Source organism: Orcinus orca, chromosome 2 (assembly GCF_937001465.1).
Source record: "Orcinus orca chromosome 2, mOrcOrc1.1, whole genome shotgun sequence".
Classification (NCBI taxonomy): Eukaryota; Metazoa; Chordata; class Mammalia; order Artiodactyla; family Delphinidae; genus Orcinus; species Orcinus orca.
In genome coordinates, this window is record NC_064560.1 from 167311246 (window position 1) to 167328827 (window position 17582).

The 17582-nt window shown below is 50.1% G+C and overlaps 1 protein-coding gene across 1 annotated transcript in view; it reads left to right on the plus strand.

Moving 5' to 3' along the window:
* Positions 1–17582, plus strand: part of PLEKHH1 (pleckstrin homology, MyTH4 and FERM domain containing H1) — a 53141-nt gene that overhangs the window by 15916 nt on the left and 19643 nt on the right. Inside the window, exons 3-9 of the mRNA XM_033430335.2 lie at positions 5083–5145; positions 6069–6218; positions 10165–10248; positions 13591–13672; positions 13831–14552; positions 16635–16713; positions 17370–17461. Of these exons, the coding sequence (XP_033286226.1) occupies positions 5083–5145; positions 6069–6218; positions 10165–10248; positions 13591–13672; positions 13831–14552; positions 16635–16713; positions 17370–17461 (1272 nt within the window). The remainder of the gene's footprint in view (positions 1–5082; positions 5146–6068; positions 6219–10164; positions 10249–13590; positions 13673–13830; positions 14553–16634; positions 16714–17369; positions 17462–17582) is intronic.

The following is a 17582-nucleotide window of genomic DNA, read 5'->3' on the forward strand; positions in this document are numbered from 1 at the left end:
ACAGCAGGGCGGCCCCCCAGTTTTATCTTGGGAATGAGCATATGATTTCAGTTGAACAAAAGATTTGATACTAAAAAAACAAAAAGTTGAGAATCATTGTCTTTGATTACAACAGAGTTAGAACCATTTAACGGCTAAAACTGTGGGTTGCAGTCTCAAAGGCCTGCAGGTAACTAAACTTACATGAGTGAGGATTCGGGGCAGTGTGCTACAGCTTGAGGAGGAGGCCAGGTATTGCCATGAGAAAAGGTAATCCTAGTGTGTCCAGATCTCCTGAGTTTTCAGGAGAAGCTGGAAATCGGGGATTGCATGTGGAGTCTGGGTTTTTACGGGCCGTGAGATTTGGATGTGAGGGGCACGGTGGCAAAGAGTATAATAGACTCTGGAGCCAGTCCTCCTGAGTTAGAATCCCGGCTCCGCCTCCTAGCTGTGTGACGTTAGGCAAATTACCTAACCCCTCTGCGTCAGTTTCCTTATCTGTACAACAGGGATAATAATAGGACGTGCCTTCTAGGATTGGGTTGAAGATTAAATGAGTTGATACACCTAAAGTGCTTTAACCAGTGCTGGACACATAGCAAGTGGCCTTGTTTAGTTATATCTGTGTCGCCACAATGCCCGCAGCACTGTAGGTCTTACGTGATGCTCTGTAGGCTAATAGTTGGCAACCTCTGACTTAAAGCCATTCTTTCTGCAGATGGATCATAAGTAGGATGGCCGGGTAATTTATCATCTAAACCGGGACGCTTTGGAGAGAGAAAAGAAGGCTCTATTACTATTTATTCTGGATGACAGGTGACCACTGGACTGTCCCGGCAAGCTGACCCTGATCCTAAGTGCCACCTTTGTATATGAAAATCCAACAAGTGGCTTATAGCTGCGAACTGCTCAGTAAGTGCCAGGTTGTGCACGTGAGCTTGACATGAGGCATCTCCTGTGATCTTCACAGCAGTCCTAGGAGGTGGATACTAGGAGGTGGTGAGGAAACTGAGGCAAAGAGAGGTTAAGACTTTATCTAAAGCCACACTGTGGTGGAGCCAGTCGGGCTCCAGAGCCTTAGGCTTACCTGTACCATTCTCTCCAGCCGGTGCAAAGCAGCGGTAAGAATGTTTAACCCTTTGCAGAGGGATAGCTGAGACCCAGCCTGGCGTGGCTCTGGGCTCAGCATGCAGGTCTGTGCTGGGTGCGCAAGAGGGTGCCTGCTGCCTTTGGGGCCAGTATTTCACAGCGTCACCGCGTGTAACAAGGAGCTGTGGACATGGGGATTAAATACCAGGCTGGTGCCCAGTGCATTTCATCAGGTCGCTGCAGCCTGTTCTAGGGTGGCTTACGAGTCTCAGGTTAAGTTGCAGCTGGTGAAAGTAGATCCTGCCTAAAAGTCAGCTGCCCAAACCTGACACCGCCTTGGCTGGTGTGTCAGCCAGACCCACAAGCTAAAAGGATAGCTGAGGACACGGTCCCAGGGAGCCCTCTGAAAGGAGAAACAGAACCCAAATAAGGGGGGCCTGCGAGTAGCTCAGCTTTTCAGAGGGCCGGGTGTGGCCCTCTGAGTGAGCATAAGGAATGATCTGCCGTCATGAGAAGTGTTGACGCTGGGGTTAAAAGAAGAGTTTGAAAACCCCAAACATGATATTCCGGCATAGACACCCCTGGGAGTGTTCCAGTGGCAATGAAGAAAATGTGTTTTCATAAAAACAGAGGGAAACATGATGTTAAAGAGATTCTCTTCAAACAAGGGTGGCGGGATGTTGGTAATTGTTGGAGCACAGTGATGGATACATAGATGGTCACTGTACTCTTCTCTTTTAAAAAACTTCCAGATGTTCCCAATAGTTTTAATGTTCAGAGATTCGCTTTAGAGAAAAGAGAATACTCTAGCATAAAGGTGAATACAGAACGCTTTGAGTCTCGAGTGTCCTTGCCCGGAAGATAAGAATGGCTGGAGGGTCGGCAGCAAGGAGGACCAGGTGTCTGTTGGGCCAAGACTGGGAGGAGACCCTAGGCTCTGAGGGGCGCCTTCCTTTCCATCTGCTTCGCTGATAGCATACCTTAAAATATGTCTAATATTAAGATCTTGGGGGCATAAAATACTCACCATGTTGTCAGTGACAGAGTGATTTCTGCCTCTGACCAGTGTTATTGACCACTCTTGACACAAATGGAAATGCCCAAGTGGGAGGTAGGACTCAAATACATTCTATTCATCCCTCTACCTTGGTTTCTCCATCTGTAAAGTCACGAATACGAATGATCGTTTCCTATGGAAATCATATGTGTTCTGAGCTACAGAGCAGATGTCAGATCTAAATGAAGGTTAATCTCTAACAAGGACCTACTGTAGAGCACAGGGAACTCTGCACAATGTTATGTGGCAGCCTGGATGGGAGGGGAGTTTGGGGGAGAATGGATACCTGTGTATGTACGGCTGAGTTGCTTTGCTGTGCACCTGAAACTATCACAACATTGTTAATCGGCTATACCCCAATATAAAATAAAAAGTTAAAAATAAGTAAATTAATGAAGGTTAATCTAGGAAACTTGTCAAGAATCCAAAGCCTTCCCATTCAGTATTTCATTGTATTCTTAAAAATTAAATGCTCCCAGTAATTGTTTTAGTTAGGGGTGTTTCTGATGAGGGCAGACACACCAGCTCTGGCCAGCTTAAGCAAACAGGGAATTTATTAGGAGGAGCCTGGGACATCTCAGAGAACTGAAGAACCTATCTAATAATCAGGACTTGGTAAAGTTTGTGCACGTTCTCTGGTGCAGCCCCCTGGCTCTCATCTCTGGCCTCTTTTTTTTTTTTTTTTTTTTTTTTGCGGTACACGGGCCTCTCACTGTTGTGGCCTCTCCCGCTGTGGAGCACAGGCTCCGGACGCGCAGGCTCAGCGGCCATGGCTCACGGGCCCAGCCGCTCCGCGGCATGTGGGATCTTCCCGGACCAGGGCACGAACCCGTGTCCCCTGCATCGGCAGGTGGACTCTCAACCACTGCACCACCAGGGAAGCCCTATCTCCGGCCTCTTAATCCCACATTTCAGATTCCTGGGGAGAGAGAACCTGATTCGCTCCTGGGGGGAGAGAGTCGAGTCTGGTGCCCAAGGGGGAAGGGTTATATAGTACTAACCTGGTCATGGGTTATGTGTCAACCACTCCCCCCAACCCCGCCACCAAGTAGAATTTTTTTTTGTGCTAGGAAGCCACCCCTATAACCATAATATTGGTTTATTCTATGCTGTTACCTCCCCCATAGCTACAAAGGGCCAAGGACTGTGTGATCTTGGAAAGGCCGTCTGGCTGTAATTGATGCCTGAGTCTGGCCAGAACCAACCCACTCTCTCAGGCTTGAGTCAAGAGGTTCCATCATGAGGCTTCCCTGGTGGCTCAGTAGTTGAGAGTCCACCTGCCGATGCAGGAGACACGGGTTCGTGCCCCGGTCCGGGAAGATCCCACATGCCGCGGAGCGGCTGGGCCCGTGAGCCATGGCCGCTGAGCCTGCGCGTCCGGAGCCTGTGCTCCACAACGGGAGAGGCCACAACAGTGAGAGGCCTGCGTACCGCAAAAAAGCCTGAGTACAGGAATGCCTGTCAAAGATGGTCCTGTCTATTGGGAGCCCAGGGGGCATTTTTGTCACATGGGTTGTAAATCTTGAGTTTTATTTGGGATCCTCAGTCCTTTCAGAGGGACTGTGTACTGAAAACATCTGTCTCTCCCCAACCCCAAGGAGGAAAAAAACGGATGAGGGAAGGCAGCCCTGAGAACAGAGTTTCCCCAGGTTCTCAAACATGAACTGCTCCCGGGTAACCCTCCTTTCACTGTCCAGCACCAGGCTGGAGGGCTCCTTCTCTTTCATCTTTTAATCAAGGAGGGAAAGCAGCATTTCAGCTGAGCAGATGAGAGGTTGGGAAAGAGAAAAAATTAATTGCTCAGTTCACTGGTAAATATCAAGCCAGGGTCCAGGCCAAAGGGAGAGGTTGAGTAGCCAGAGAAAAGGCCAAATCTGCAGAGATAAGGTGGGCGAGGGCTGGACTGGATCTTGGCAAGCAAGGCCTGTACAGCCTCACGGAGGACAAGGCTGGGAGTTTATGCCTCTAGTGTATTTTTCCTGCATACCTGTTGCCCTGGGGCAAGGCAGGGCGGGGAAGGAAGCAGTTGCCTGACTAGGCTGTGGCCCATGGCTTTGGTAGGAGAGTGGAATGTATGACTCTGCTCTGCTTCCGCAGGACTTTTGTGTGATGGTGTAAGGTTTTGGCAGTGCACTCTGAGCCCTGACCAGGGGGAGGGTGGGAGCTGAAATCCAGCTCACACTTCACTCAACGGGCTGTGAGCTCACGAAGCTGCAGAGATGCCGTGTGGGCCGTGGGCTGGTGAGCTGCTCCTTAGGCTTCACCTTAGATCTGGTCCCTGATGAGGCTCTGTGTATGAGAACATTGGTCCCTTTTCTTGGGCCAGTTGGCATGGCCAGTTGGCATGCGATTCCAGGCTGGTAGCTAGATAGAATTTTTTTTTAATGTGCTTAAGATTAAAGAAGTCAAATAAGGTGATACCTGTGAATGCCATTTGCAGTCAGAGGCATCCTTGAAAGAAGGGGAGGAAGTATTTGTCCCCAGCCAGGGAGCCATTCTGGAGGAGGAAGGAATATCCGACATGATGGGGGCTCACATGGGAGCACGTTCCATGCCAGGCACGTGGCAGGGCACTGCCTGCAGCCCAGTGCTGAGAGGAGAGAGAGGTCTGGGAGAGGAGCCTGAAAACAACAGTGAGGGTGAGGATGCCTCAGGAAGAATGATGGTGGTACTGCCCCTGCTCCCCGGGTGCCCTACACAGGGAGAAAGACCTAGGCTTTTCCTCACTCAGCAGAGAGGACAGCAGCTCTAGGCTCTTCACCTGCCCAAGAAATTTAGGATAAGGGAGCCGAGGGCTGGCATGGCAATCTTTACCCTGACATCCTTGAGCCCCTCGAGATGGGCAGTTTGAGCCTGGCCTGCGTGTAGCATCTGCACAATTCACATGCATTGCCTTGATGCCATGTTCACAGTAGGGACACTGCACCTAGATCTCCCCTTCCTCTCTGGTTGAGCAGATGCAGGAGCTGGAGCAGAGGCTGCTGGAGGCAGAGCAGAGAGCAGAGGACGCAGAGACCCAGGTAACCGGGGAGGGGATGGCAGGAGTGTGCAGCGGAAATGACCATTGGCCTTTCCTGACCCCTTCTGTGGACACACATGGACACGTCACACCAATAAGCCTCTTACAGGGATGAGGAAAACCAGCAGTCATGCGTTAGACCTTCTGAACAAATGAAGGTGCCTGGGGCTTTCTGTGGGCATGAAGGAATCTTTGGGTAAGGGTCAGTGCAGTGAGCAGGTGAGTGGCTTCGTCCAAATAGGCTAGGCTATGCTGAGTAACCAATGAAGTCTGACGTGTCTGCAGTTGATCACATTTAGTTCTCACTCATGGTACCTCTCCACTGAGGGTTAGCCAGGGATTCTGCTTCGCACAGTGATTCAGGGATCCAAGGTAATGGAGCTGCCCATCTTCCAGCGGAACCAGCTAGAACATGCAGCCTCCTTGGTTGCCATGGCAGGGAAAGAGAGCTGGGTCCTTGTGCGCCAGCTCTTAAATACTTCAGCCCAGAAATGACTGCGTCATTCCACTCAGGCCCATTGGCTGCAGTGAATTCCATGGCCATCTAACTCCAAGAGGGCTGGAAAGCATCGGGAAGTTCACGGACATTCAGCGGGCAGCATATGTCTCTGCCACAGTGAAGCTGGAGCATTTCCTCTCCAGGGCAGTTTGACCTGCCCAGCTTGTCCCTACTGGGGCCCCCAGAGTTAGATGGCCCTACACCCTGCTATTCCTTCCTTGTCAATTCCTTCTTTTGCCCAGATGAGGCTTAATAAGTGGTCATTGAATTAATTGGCCCCAACTGCCCTGGGTATGGGCTCTGCCTGAGAGTCACAGATTGGGGCATCAGGAAGCATCCCATCCCATCCCATCCCATCCCATCCCATGCTGGAGGCCATTTCACACACCGTACCCCAACCCTATGAGACGATTGGTACTTTTCAGGTGGGTGTGATGGAAGAGAAGGTGAAATTGTCCAATCTGAAGAATGTGGACTCAGCAGGCAGCCTGCACTGGAAGTACCAAGAATTGCTGAACGCCATGCAGGGCAAAGACGAACTCATCGGCCGGCTGGAGGCACAGTTGGAGAAGCAGGTAAGTGCCAGTGCCCCCCTGCAGCGCCTGCACCAGCTGCCCACGGCTGCTTGAGCAGAGCCCCTCTGCTTGGGCCGCCGGTGGTGGGGACTCTCTCCCTCACGAGACTGTTCTTTCTCGTGGAGATGTATTGGAAGGTGCGTGAAGAGCCAGGCAGGGGATATGGTGGGAAAGGGACCTTGGAGGCTGACTCATCTGGGTTGAACCCCCCCTTTAGCACCAGTGAGCAAATTACTTAAGTCGCTGATTCTCGTTTTACACATCTGTAAAATGGGGGTTGTAGTACGTCATAGGGCTGTCAGCAGAATGAACTCAGGGAACCTGGGTACAGTATCAGACCTGAGGTCGGTGTTTGGTAAGGAGAGCTTTTCCTTTTCCACCCTGGTCTTGTGCCCTGTCAACCTGTGGGACACGTAGTAGCAGAGCAGCACAGAGCTGGACCATCAGCCTTGGCCAACTGCCCAGCCAAAGTTTCTCAATGAACCTGAACAGACAGAGACCAAAGTTGCCACCTCCTCTGAAAAGCGCATAGGAGCCCAGGAGAGGCCACTGCCCAGTATTCCAGCCACAGTCAGCATCTTTGTTCTGGAGAGGACATCTGGAACACCCCCCTGCCAGTCCCCTAGGCCCAGCTTCCCCTTCACAATCCCATTAACTTCATCCTAATTCTGTCCCTTCCCTCTGCCATTGGTCTTACCTACCCAGCTTTTCCCTGGTGCCAGAGCTCCATTGTTTCCAACAGAAAACCTCACAACATGGCCAACTTGCAACTTTCCACATGTGTACTCTCCATGGAGGTCCCAGCTAATCCTGCTGGTGCCTTCCCACTATCATAGGCACATTCGTAATCATTCATCAACAGTCACTGAACATTTCCTTTGTGGGACGTACCTCCCACAATGTGTGGGGCACCGTGTGTTCCTGAAAAATCATGGGAAAATATCAATAGAATGTTGACACATGGAATCTCTCATCAATTTCCTATTGATTTTATTTTATTTTTAATTAATTTATTTTTATTTTTGGCTGCATTGGGTCTTCGTTGCTGCACGTGGGCTTCCTCTAGTTGCAACGAGTGGGGGCTACCCTTCGTTGTGGTGCACGGGCTTCTCATTGCGGTGGCTTCTCTTGTTGCAGAGCAGGGGCTCTAGGCGTGCAGGCTCAGTAGTGGTGGCTCGCAGGCTCTAGAGCACAGCCTCAGCCGTTGTGGTGCACGGGCTTAGTTGCTCCGTGGCATGTGGGATCTTCCTGGACCAGGGCTCAAACCCGTGTCGCCTGCATTGGCAGGCGGATTCTTAACCACTGCGCCACCAGGGAAGCCCTCCCATTGATATTAGATACCTATCTTCTCTGTTGAGTGGTTCATAGTTAGAAGTGGCAGCACCTGGGAATTGGTGGGCAAAATGATTCCTGCTAAAGCTTACTTAGGTCAGGAAAAAAAATCATTTTACAATAATAATAGGTCCAGATCAGAAGAGAGAGAATGCTGTTTTGCAAGTCAGTAGACCTGGTTTTAGCCCCAGCCGTGGCACAAACTGACAGAGGCAAGTCATTTCACCCTCTGGGCTTCAGTTTCCACAGCCACATAAATATCAGGGTATCAAACTAGGTCAGGGGTCAGCAGACTGTTTTTGCGAAGGTCCAGGTAGTAAATATTTTTGGCTTGGCAGGCCACGTGGTCTGTGTTGCAGCTAGCCAACTCTGCTGCTGTAGCCTGGAAGTGGCCTTAGACAATACAGAAATGAATGGGCAGGGCTGTTCAGGGAGGGACCAGGTGGAAGGCGGGATTTGGCCTGTGGCCCGTCTGCAAACCCCTAGATAACCTTACCGGTTCGCCAGCTCTCAAATACTGAGTCAGACATTTCCATATGCCCATCTCATTTCCACAGACTCCCTTGTTGGGAGCTCATGTCCATCATCTTACAACTTCGAGGCAGTTTTTCCCTAGAAGTGTAACCAAAGTCGTTACTGCTGGTCTCTAAACAACTGAGAGTACACCAGTTGTCTCCATGCTTTTTACTTATTTATTTTTGAACAAATTTATTTATTTATTTATTTATGGCTGCCTTGGGTCTTTGTTGCTGTGGGCGGGCTTTCTCTAGTTGCAGCGAGCGGGGGCTACTCTTTGTTGCGGTGCACAGGCTTCTCATTGTGGTGGCCTCTCCTGTTGCGGAGCACGGGCTCTAGGCGCACAGGCTTCAGTAGTTGTGGCATGCGGCCTCAATAGTTGTGGCTTGCAGGCTCTAGAGCACAGGCTCAGTAGTTGCGGTGCACGGGCGTAGTTGCTCCACGGCATGTGGTATCTTCCTGGACCAGGGCTGGAACCCATGTCCCCTGCATTGGCAGGCGGATTCTTAACCACTCTGCCACCAGCAAAGTCCCTCCATGCCTTTTAGAGCAGGGAACTAGTACTCGTTCTAGAACTTGTTGATTACCTGTGCCTCAGGCACTGTGCGGTGCACTTTCTGTCCCTTCATCCTCAAGATGGTCCAGAGGGGAGATGTATCTTCGCCCATTTTAGAGATGCCATCACCAGAGGCTGATGTGGCCTTCCCAGTGCCCCATAGCAAATAAGCCTCAGAGGCAGAGCCAAATCCCCAAAGCCTGTATTTTGTTTTCTCGTAGGCTGCTATTCTTTAGATACAAACCTCGCTTTTGAGTCATTTTACAGCGGTCGCTCGGTATCCACAGGGGATTGGTTCCAGGACACCCCACAGATACCAAGATCCGTGGATGCTCAGGTCCATTATATAAAAGGGCATAGGACAGTCAGCCCTCCATATCCGCAGAATTAGGTCCGTGGTTGGTGGAATCTGCAGATGCCGAACCCACCAATAGGGAGGGCCGACTGTGCTTCACCCCGTTATATCAATATAATGAACTTGAGCATCTGCAGATCTTGGTATCTGCTGGGCGTCCTGAAACCAATACCCCTGTAGATACCGAGGGATCACTGTATACTGTTGATTGTTTTGAGGGAGTTGTACTCATGTGCTAATTTACCTTTATTTTTTATTTTTTAACTGTAAAGGTAATACATGCTTATAGTAAAAAAATACAAAAAGACCAAAAGGGTATAAAATGACATTTTTCCTCCGTCCCCATCCTTCATTTTCATTCCTCACCACTAACCACTGTTCATTGTGACCATTTCCTGTATATCAGAGCAGTGTTCCATTTTCATTTTGTTTATTTAGCCCAGCCCTTATTTGTGGACTCTTAGGTTATTTCCAGTTTTGAGTTTTTTTGTTTTTGTTGCTTTATCAAATAATAATGCAATTAACGATTCCTAAGCAGTGGGTTTGTTAGATCAGTGGTATGGACATTTAAAATGTTGACAAATATTATCAAGTTTTTCCCCAAAAAGGCTTTGCCAATTTGTATGAGGTGGGCTGTTTTCCAACACCCTTGACAATTTAGGGTTATATCAAACTTTTAAATTGTGTTAGTCTGGTAGAGGAAAATGATGTGTCACTTTTATTTGCATTTTAAAAATAATAATAAAGATTGCACAGCTTTTCATGGGTTTCTTTCCCTTTATTTGCTGTTGATTTCCTATTTATATCTTTTGCATATATTTATTGGTTTGTTCACGTCAAATTATCCCTTTTGTATGTAAGTCATTTGTGTTGCAAATCATCTCCCAATTGGTCTTTTCATTTTGTTTAAGGGCATCTTTTTTTTTTTTTTTGGTCATATAGTAATTTATAGAGATGATATAGATTTATTAGTCTTTTCTTTCATGGCTATTTGGGATTTGTATTATGCTTAGGAAGGCGTTTCCCACTTTAAGAATATTTTCTAAGAATTCATAAATGAATGTATTTTTTCCTATTGGCCAACCTCCATCCAGTCCCTTAATATTTCTTCTCAGGGCCTCCCACCTCCAATTATTCACTAAAACGGTGACCACCGTGACGAACTAAAGGCCCTCTCTCTCTTGCAGAAGAAGATGAGAACTGAGGAAGCAAAAATCGTTCAAGAAAAAGCTGCAAAGATCAAGGAATGGGTGACCCTGAAGTTAGCAGAGGTGAGTGAGAGCTTATCTTGGGAAGCCTGCGAGGACCTGCGTGGGGTTGCGCCTGTCCCTCTGCGTTTTTCTGCCTCTATCTGTTTCTGGGGCCTTGCCTGCTTTTCATTTTGTTAACCGCTTGTCTCTCATTCAGCTTAAACACTGAGACACTTCACTTCACTTTTCCCTTCCTGTTGTCAGAGCTGGGTTTCCCTAGAGCTCCTGGTTTGCTTTGTGTCTGGGGAGAAGGAATGAGTCTCACTTCTGAGGAGTCCCATCAGTTTCCTTCTGAGAAGCACACACAGTCCTTACCATCCACCCTCTGTCCTCTCCATTCTTTTTAACTTTTTTTTTTTTTGGTGCTCAAATATACATAAAATATACCATTTGAGCTGTTTTTGAAGTGTACAATGCAGTGGCATTAAGTACATTCACAGTGTTGTGTACCCATCACCACTACCTCCAAAACTTTTCCCACCCCAAACAAACTCCATCCCCATTGAATACTAACTCCCCATTGTCTCTCCCCCCAGTCCCTGGTAACCTCTATTCTACTTTCCACCTCTGTCCATCCGTTTTCATAGCTCATCACTTGCTGCAGCTTTATTTAGGAAACTCAGGACTAGAAGCTATAGCGCTGCTAGCAAAAAACCAAAAAACAACCTCTTTCTAAACAGAAGGAAGGGGAATTGAAGTTTGGAGAAGGGTGAACACTCACTCCTGACACAAGTGGCTCACACCTGCAGGGGGTAGCGGCTCATTTTGCCTCCTGTCCTTTCTGTGGACACACATCTCAGGTCACCTGCTAGACTACAAGCCCTTGGGGACAGAGCTGATGCCTATAACCTGCATCTTCTACAGCCCTGATCTCTTGCTGAAAGCTCAATGAAAGTGTGTTGGCTTTCCAATGAGAATGGGTACTAGACAGCCTATTAACAGGACCTGGCATATCGGCTGGAGACAATGGAAGAACAGGTTTTTTTTGTTTTTTGTTTTTGTTTGTTTGTTTGTTTTGCGGTACACGGGCCTCTCACTGTTGTGGCCTCTCCCGTTGCGGAGCACAAGCTCCGGACGTGCAGGCTCAGCGGCCATGGCTCACAGACCCAGCCGCTTCGCGGCATGTGGGATCTTCCTGGACCGGGGCACGAACCCATGTCCCCTGCATCGGCAGGCGGACTCTCAACCACTGCGCCACCAGGAAAGCCCTTTTTTATTTTATTTAATTTATTTTTTATTTTTATTTTTTTTTAAGAACAGTTATTTTTTGCTCCTAGGTGAATAAGAGGTCAAAGTTACTTTTATCAAAGGTTGAAACAAGAAAAAAAAGTATGTTTTGTCAGGGAAGATAACGAGGAATTAAGGGCCTGTGGATTATGACATAGTGAAATGATATGGTGAGAATAAAACATCAAACAATGAAAAATCTGGGTCCTAGAGCTCAGGATAAAAATCATTAGAGTAATTGGAAAAGTAGAATGTAATTAACCAATATTTGTTAAACGCTTGCAATGCATCGAGTTCTAAGGCAGGCATTTTAAACATAGATACTGATTTACTCTCAATGACAACTTTGTGGAATGATTACTGCCATCTTCAATTTACCAATTAGTAAACTGAGACAAAAAAAAATACAAGCAAGTTGCTACTGTGATAAAAGTAATTTTTATAGGTTGTATATTGTTCCCGACTCCTTTCCAGTAGAAGGGTAATATATCCCTGCCCCTTGCCATAAGATACGCTATGCCTCCCTGAGGAAGGAATATGCTTCTGCAGATCATGGACATCATGCTTGTTTATATGACTTGCTCTAGACATATATGTAAACTATATTCAATTAGAAACTTCAAGAACAATCACACGGGGACTTCCCTGGTGGCACCGTAGTTAAGAATCCACCTGCCAATGCAGGGGACACGGGTTTGATCCCTAATCCGGGAAGATCCCACATGCCGCGGAGCAACTAAGCCCGTGTGCCACAACTACTGAGCCTGTGCGCCTGGAGCCTGTGCTCCACAACGAGAGAAGCCACCACAATGAGAAGCCTACGCACCGCAACGAAGAGTAGCTCTCGCTCACTGCAACTAGAGAAAGCCTGCGCACAGCAACGAAGACCCAATGCAGCCAAAGAAGGAAAAAGAAGTTTAAAAAAAAAGAAAAGAACAATCACATGAATTTATTATTGTCCTTTTCCTTTTTCCAGGAGATAGGGTTTTCTCCTTCATCCTGGATCCAGTATAAATAAAGCGTGTGAAACTGAGTAGAATACATATGATATAAAATATAAGCAAGGAAATAAAATTTTTGTGTTATAAACAACAACAAAAAGAAGTGTGTTGGCTTTCATTTCAAAGAAAATGCAGCCACCCTGAGGCTGGATCTCATGGATAGGTTGTTGAGCAGAAGAAGCCAGATACAGAAGTACATCTTGAATAATTCCATTTATATAAAGTCCTAATGGGCACAACTACACTAATGTGTGTAGGGTGCATACTTAGATGGTAAAACACAGAAAGCAAGGAAATGAATCTCATAGACTCAGAAGAGTTGTCGCCTTAGTGGGGAGGGAGGGTCATGTGATTGGGGAAGGACAAGTCCGGGATGTCTGGAGTGTTGGCAAATTCCTCTTTCTTAACCTGGGTGGCGGTCATATGAGTAATCATTTCAGAATCATTTGTTAAGCTGTTCATTGGTGTAGAATGCAGTTTTTTTTGTGTTATATTTCACCGTTTTTTTAAAAGGTTAAAGATACCTAGAAAAGAAGGACTTCCCTGGTGGCACAGTGGTTAAGAACCCACCTTCCAATGCAGGGGACACGGGTTCGAGCCCTGATCCGGGAAGATCGCATGTGCCGCGGAGCAACTAAGCCTGTGCACCACAACTACTGAGGCTGCACTCTAGAGCCCGCGAGCCACAACTACTGAGCCCACATGCCACAACTACTGAAGCCTGCGTGTCTAGAGCCCATGCTCCACAACAAGAGAAGCCACTGCAATGAGAAGCCCATGCACCGCAACAAAGAGTAGCCCCTGCTCGCCACAACTAGAGAAAGCCCGTGCGCAGCAACAAAGACCCAATACAGCCAAAAATAAATAAATAAAATTTATTAAAATAAAACCCCAAAAACCTAGAAAAGAAAGCACAGGGGCCGCCAAATGGAATTCTTTCCCATCTACAACCAGGTAGCGCAGAGAGAAGGAGGAGGTCAGGGCTCCCAGGAGAGTCGGCAGTGGACTGGGGGGCACCACGGGTTCTTTTGTGTAGATTTGATCTTTAAGAAGGATTTTGATCTTATTTTGAATTATATGTCTGAATGTGTAGGCTGAGTATTTATTCTCAATCTTCATTTTTCTTTTTGTCTAGCTTGAGATGGAGAATCAGCACCTGAAAAGCTGTAATCAGCACCTGGTGGAGCAGGTGGGAGCCCTTCAACGTGCACTAGAAGGTGAGTGGGCCAGCATGTGCGGGAGTCGGGGGAGTGGGTGTGTGTGTGTGGGTGTGTGTGTGTGTGTGTGTGTGTGTGTGTGTGCGCGCGCGCGTGCGCACGTGCATGGGGCTGAATTGAGGGAGCTCTTCACATGCCTATTTTTGTCCCAACCACAGCTCTTCAGATGGCACCTTCGGGGAAGCTGCTGGTGGCTCCCCAGGGAACCACAGAGCAGGATTCTGTCCCTGCAGGACCAGGAGCCCAGCCAGTGGGGCAGGACGGTGGTGCTCAGGCCCAGGGTGCCCTGAAGGCAGCTATGCCCGTACCTTCTCCAGGTGCTCTGCAGAGCAAGGACTCTGTTCCTAAAGCAGGAAGCCCCTTGGAGGATTCTAGTTCCAGTATGGTCCACCCTGGAGAAATATCAGAGGCCGAGACCCTTCCACTTCATCTGGGAGGACAGGGCTCTCCTGGCCAGCTGTGCCTGAAGCCTTGCACCCCCAGGCATGGTTTGGCTTCCTGGGGTGAAGGCCTGGTCAGTGCTCAGGGAGGGACGCTCCCCAGGACGAAGACCTCTGCCAGGGAAGGCGGCCCCGGCTGCAGCCTGACTCTGCCGAAGGTGCGGGCTCCCAGCACCCACCGGGACAGCATCCAGCTAGCCAAGCGGCACCACAGCCAGCCCCAGGCGGGCCCTGCGCACTTCGACCACGTGGTGAGCATTGAGATTGGGACACTCTCAGCCCTCCACTCCTCCAGCCTTCCCAAGGTGGAGGCTGGACCTGAGCTCCGGGAGGAACCAGAGAAGATGGAGATGGACGAGCAATCCCCAGCGGGGAAGATGGAGGAAGTGGATTTGGGGAACAAACCACCTACACCCCCCCTGCACCGGTTTCCATCCTGGGTAAGAGGCCCCCTGGGGACAGGACAGAGGGGCCAGGCTGATGGTGCGAACGCTGTGGGTCACAGCCATGTGCTGAGCGTGGGACGAGGCTGTCACCCTCACCCCCTCTGGGCGGTGGGTACCCCGGGGCCTGTCCAGACTACTCCGCCCATAAGGGGTGGAGCCAGGATTTCCGATTAGATGGCGGCCGGCTGTTTCCTGAGCAGGCGCTCACCGCGGGCCACAGCCAAGCTGGGTGCTCGGTGCCCATTTTCTCGTGTAGTCTTCCTGACTCTCCGTGGAGGTACAGTGTGGTGGCTAAGAGCACGGGTCCCAGGGTCAAACCAGGAGGTCCCAAGATCAAACTGTGTGAGCCAGGGCAAGCTGCTAAACCTCTGTGCCTCAATTTCTCTCTCTGTAAAATGGGGATAATAGTACCTGCTTTAGAGGGTTGCCCTGAGGATTAAGTGTGTTAATAGGTATTTGGTGAGTAGTTGCAGCAGTGGTTCACAATACGTGGAGAGGCTGTTGGAAACGACGAGGGCCAGGCCAGGGTGGAACACTTTCAGAATCATCCCTCCTCCTGTTCCTTGTTGTCTTGTAAATCCAGGTGCGCTGAAATCCTAAAGCAGAGGCAGGCAGTGAGGGAGCATTCGGCAAGGGATGTGGCAAGAGGGCTCAGGTCCTTCCGGTCCCCGAGACAGGATCGCTCTTGTTACCTTAGGGAACCACAGTGGCCCGAGAACCCAACCTCTCTTCTTAGGTGGGACCAGCTGGGCAGTAGCCATGTGGGGAAGATCAAGACTGAGAATTGGGAGAAGGACATTTCTCAGTCTGAGGGAGTCAGATGGACTTACTTGCTGAGTTAGAGTTCCTTTGTTGATCCTCAAAACAACCGTGTGAGTTAGGCATTAGATAACCTTTTGTAAAACACTCCTACATTTGTTGAACCTAAACCCCTCAAGCCTCACACTTTTCATTCTCTCTGTGAAGTTAGAGGCCTGTCCGTGGTTGAATTCCACTACCACTACTGGCAGGAATAATCGTTTTTATGGCTAATTTTACCACATGGACCCAATTTATCTGCCCTACATAAGCACGGAATTCCCTGCCCCAGCCCAGTGCCTGCCCCTCCCCCAAATTCCTCCTTGCTGCCTCCCATCTCTTCCCTTCCCTTGCCGCCAGTCACCTCCGGCTCTCATCCCAGCCCTCGCCAGCCCCTCCCTCTCTCCCCCAGGTGCCCCAGCACTGCTGCTCCCCTCTGGGGTGACCCGGATAGCATCCACCTTCCTTCCTGCCCCAGCCTAGCCCAGCTACCTCCTCGAGCTGGGCAGGCCTTCCCCCGTCCTTGTGACTCACCTCTCACCTGAAGAGGCCTTTGTTTTCCCTTTACCTTGGGTGAAAAAGAGATATGGAGGAGGATAGGTGGGGCCTCTAGGTTGTTTGGGAGTGATCCCAACCTAAGAGGAGCTGCCCAGGCCTGTGGGCCTGCTTCAGCCCCAGGGGACCCCGAGGGGCGAGGGAGGAGTTGAGGGTGGGAGTTCGCATTGATGTGTCTTCTACGGCGGGCTTCAGGGGTCTGGGTGAGCCAGGACTTGGAGCCTGAAGCCTAACCATGATGTGATATTGTTACTGTAGGAAAAAAATGTGTCCCAGTTTCCAAACAACTGGCTTCCAAACAAAAGGGCACGCACATCCTTGCCATGGGGCTCGGACGTCCTCGTTACCAGCCCCCCAACTTCAAGGGCTGTAAGATGGGGAAGATTCAGAGAAAACAGATCCCAGTTCCCTCTTCTCCTGAACTTCCTTGCCCCAAGGGAGGGGTGGCAGCAAGAGAGGGAATAAATATCACCTGCAGGGCACTGACCATGCTCTCGGTGTTAGATGTTTATGTTAATATTTCATTTGATTGTCACAACAGCCTGAAAGGTGAGTATTATTACCCCCATCTTAGGTCCAGAAATGATGTTAACTTGTCCCAGATCCCCCCGCCGGTCACTGGCTAAGCGTGGATGTGGACCCAGGTCTGCCCGCCTCCAAAGCCAGAGGCCGGTGTGGACACGGGGGTGGTGAACCCTGACCCCTTGTGACCTCCCGTTCCAGGAGAGCCGGATCTACGCTGTGGCCACGTCAGGCATGCGGCTGTCCGAAGTGTCTGCTAGAAGTAATGCCACCTGCTGCGGTGAGTCCCAAGTGAACTGCCCGTGGTGGGCAGGGTGGGCGTGCGGGGAGGAGAAGACTCGGAGAAACACCCAGGGCCAGGTCACCTGCAGCCCATTCCCTCCCACAGCAGGTGAGGTTCACGTGAAAGCCCGTGGCCCCGGCTCCCTTGGAGAGAGAGGGAAGCTGCACAGGTTCAGCTCATCACCTGCCTGTGGGTGGGAGTGGGCGGGAACAGAGCTGTAGCCAATTACAGAGCTGGAAGGGACTTTGGAGGCAGGGCGCTCCAGCCTGGCTGCCCACCTGCACCAGCTTCCCTTCTGCAGTGCAAGGGCTATGGCCGAGGAGCCCCCGGTGCCTTGATTTAGATAACCCCCTGAAGGAGTCGCATCCCCACCTGAGTGCGGCTCCTGAGTCGCCGGCCGCCCAGTCCCCACAGTGACGCGAGTGCCCCATAGTCACATGGCTTGTAACTCACCTTGGCAAGAGTGGGGCTGCAGAAGACCTTGGCCCTCGTCCTGAGATCTGTCCCCGGTCTGTCTCCGGAGTGCTGTTTCAGGGAATGCTGTCTGCACAGATCTCTCTCCTCCTCACTCTGCTCAGGTCTCTGCCTCCCCCACCCTGCTTCCTGGTTTTTGCCACCTGAGTGAGTCTCATCCCTCTTTCCTGCCCCTCCAGCCTCAAGCCCTCCAGCCCTTGCATCCCCTGGGCCTTTCTCTGGCCTGGTCTGCAAGAACATCACCGTGCCGGTCTACACAGCCTTGAAGGGGGTAAGAAGCTGCTGTCCGAGGACGGGGTGTCCCCGCCCAGCACCCACTGCCCCACCACCGTGTTGGCAGGCAGTGGCTGGCGTGGGTCTCCAGGGGCAGGCGTCTGCGCACACGTAACTCT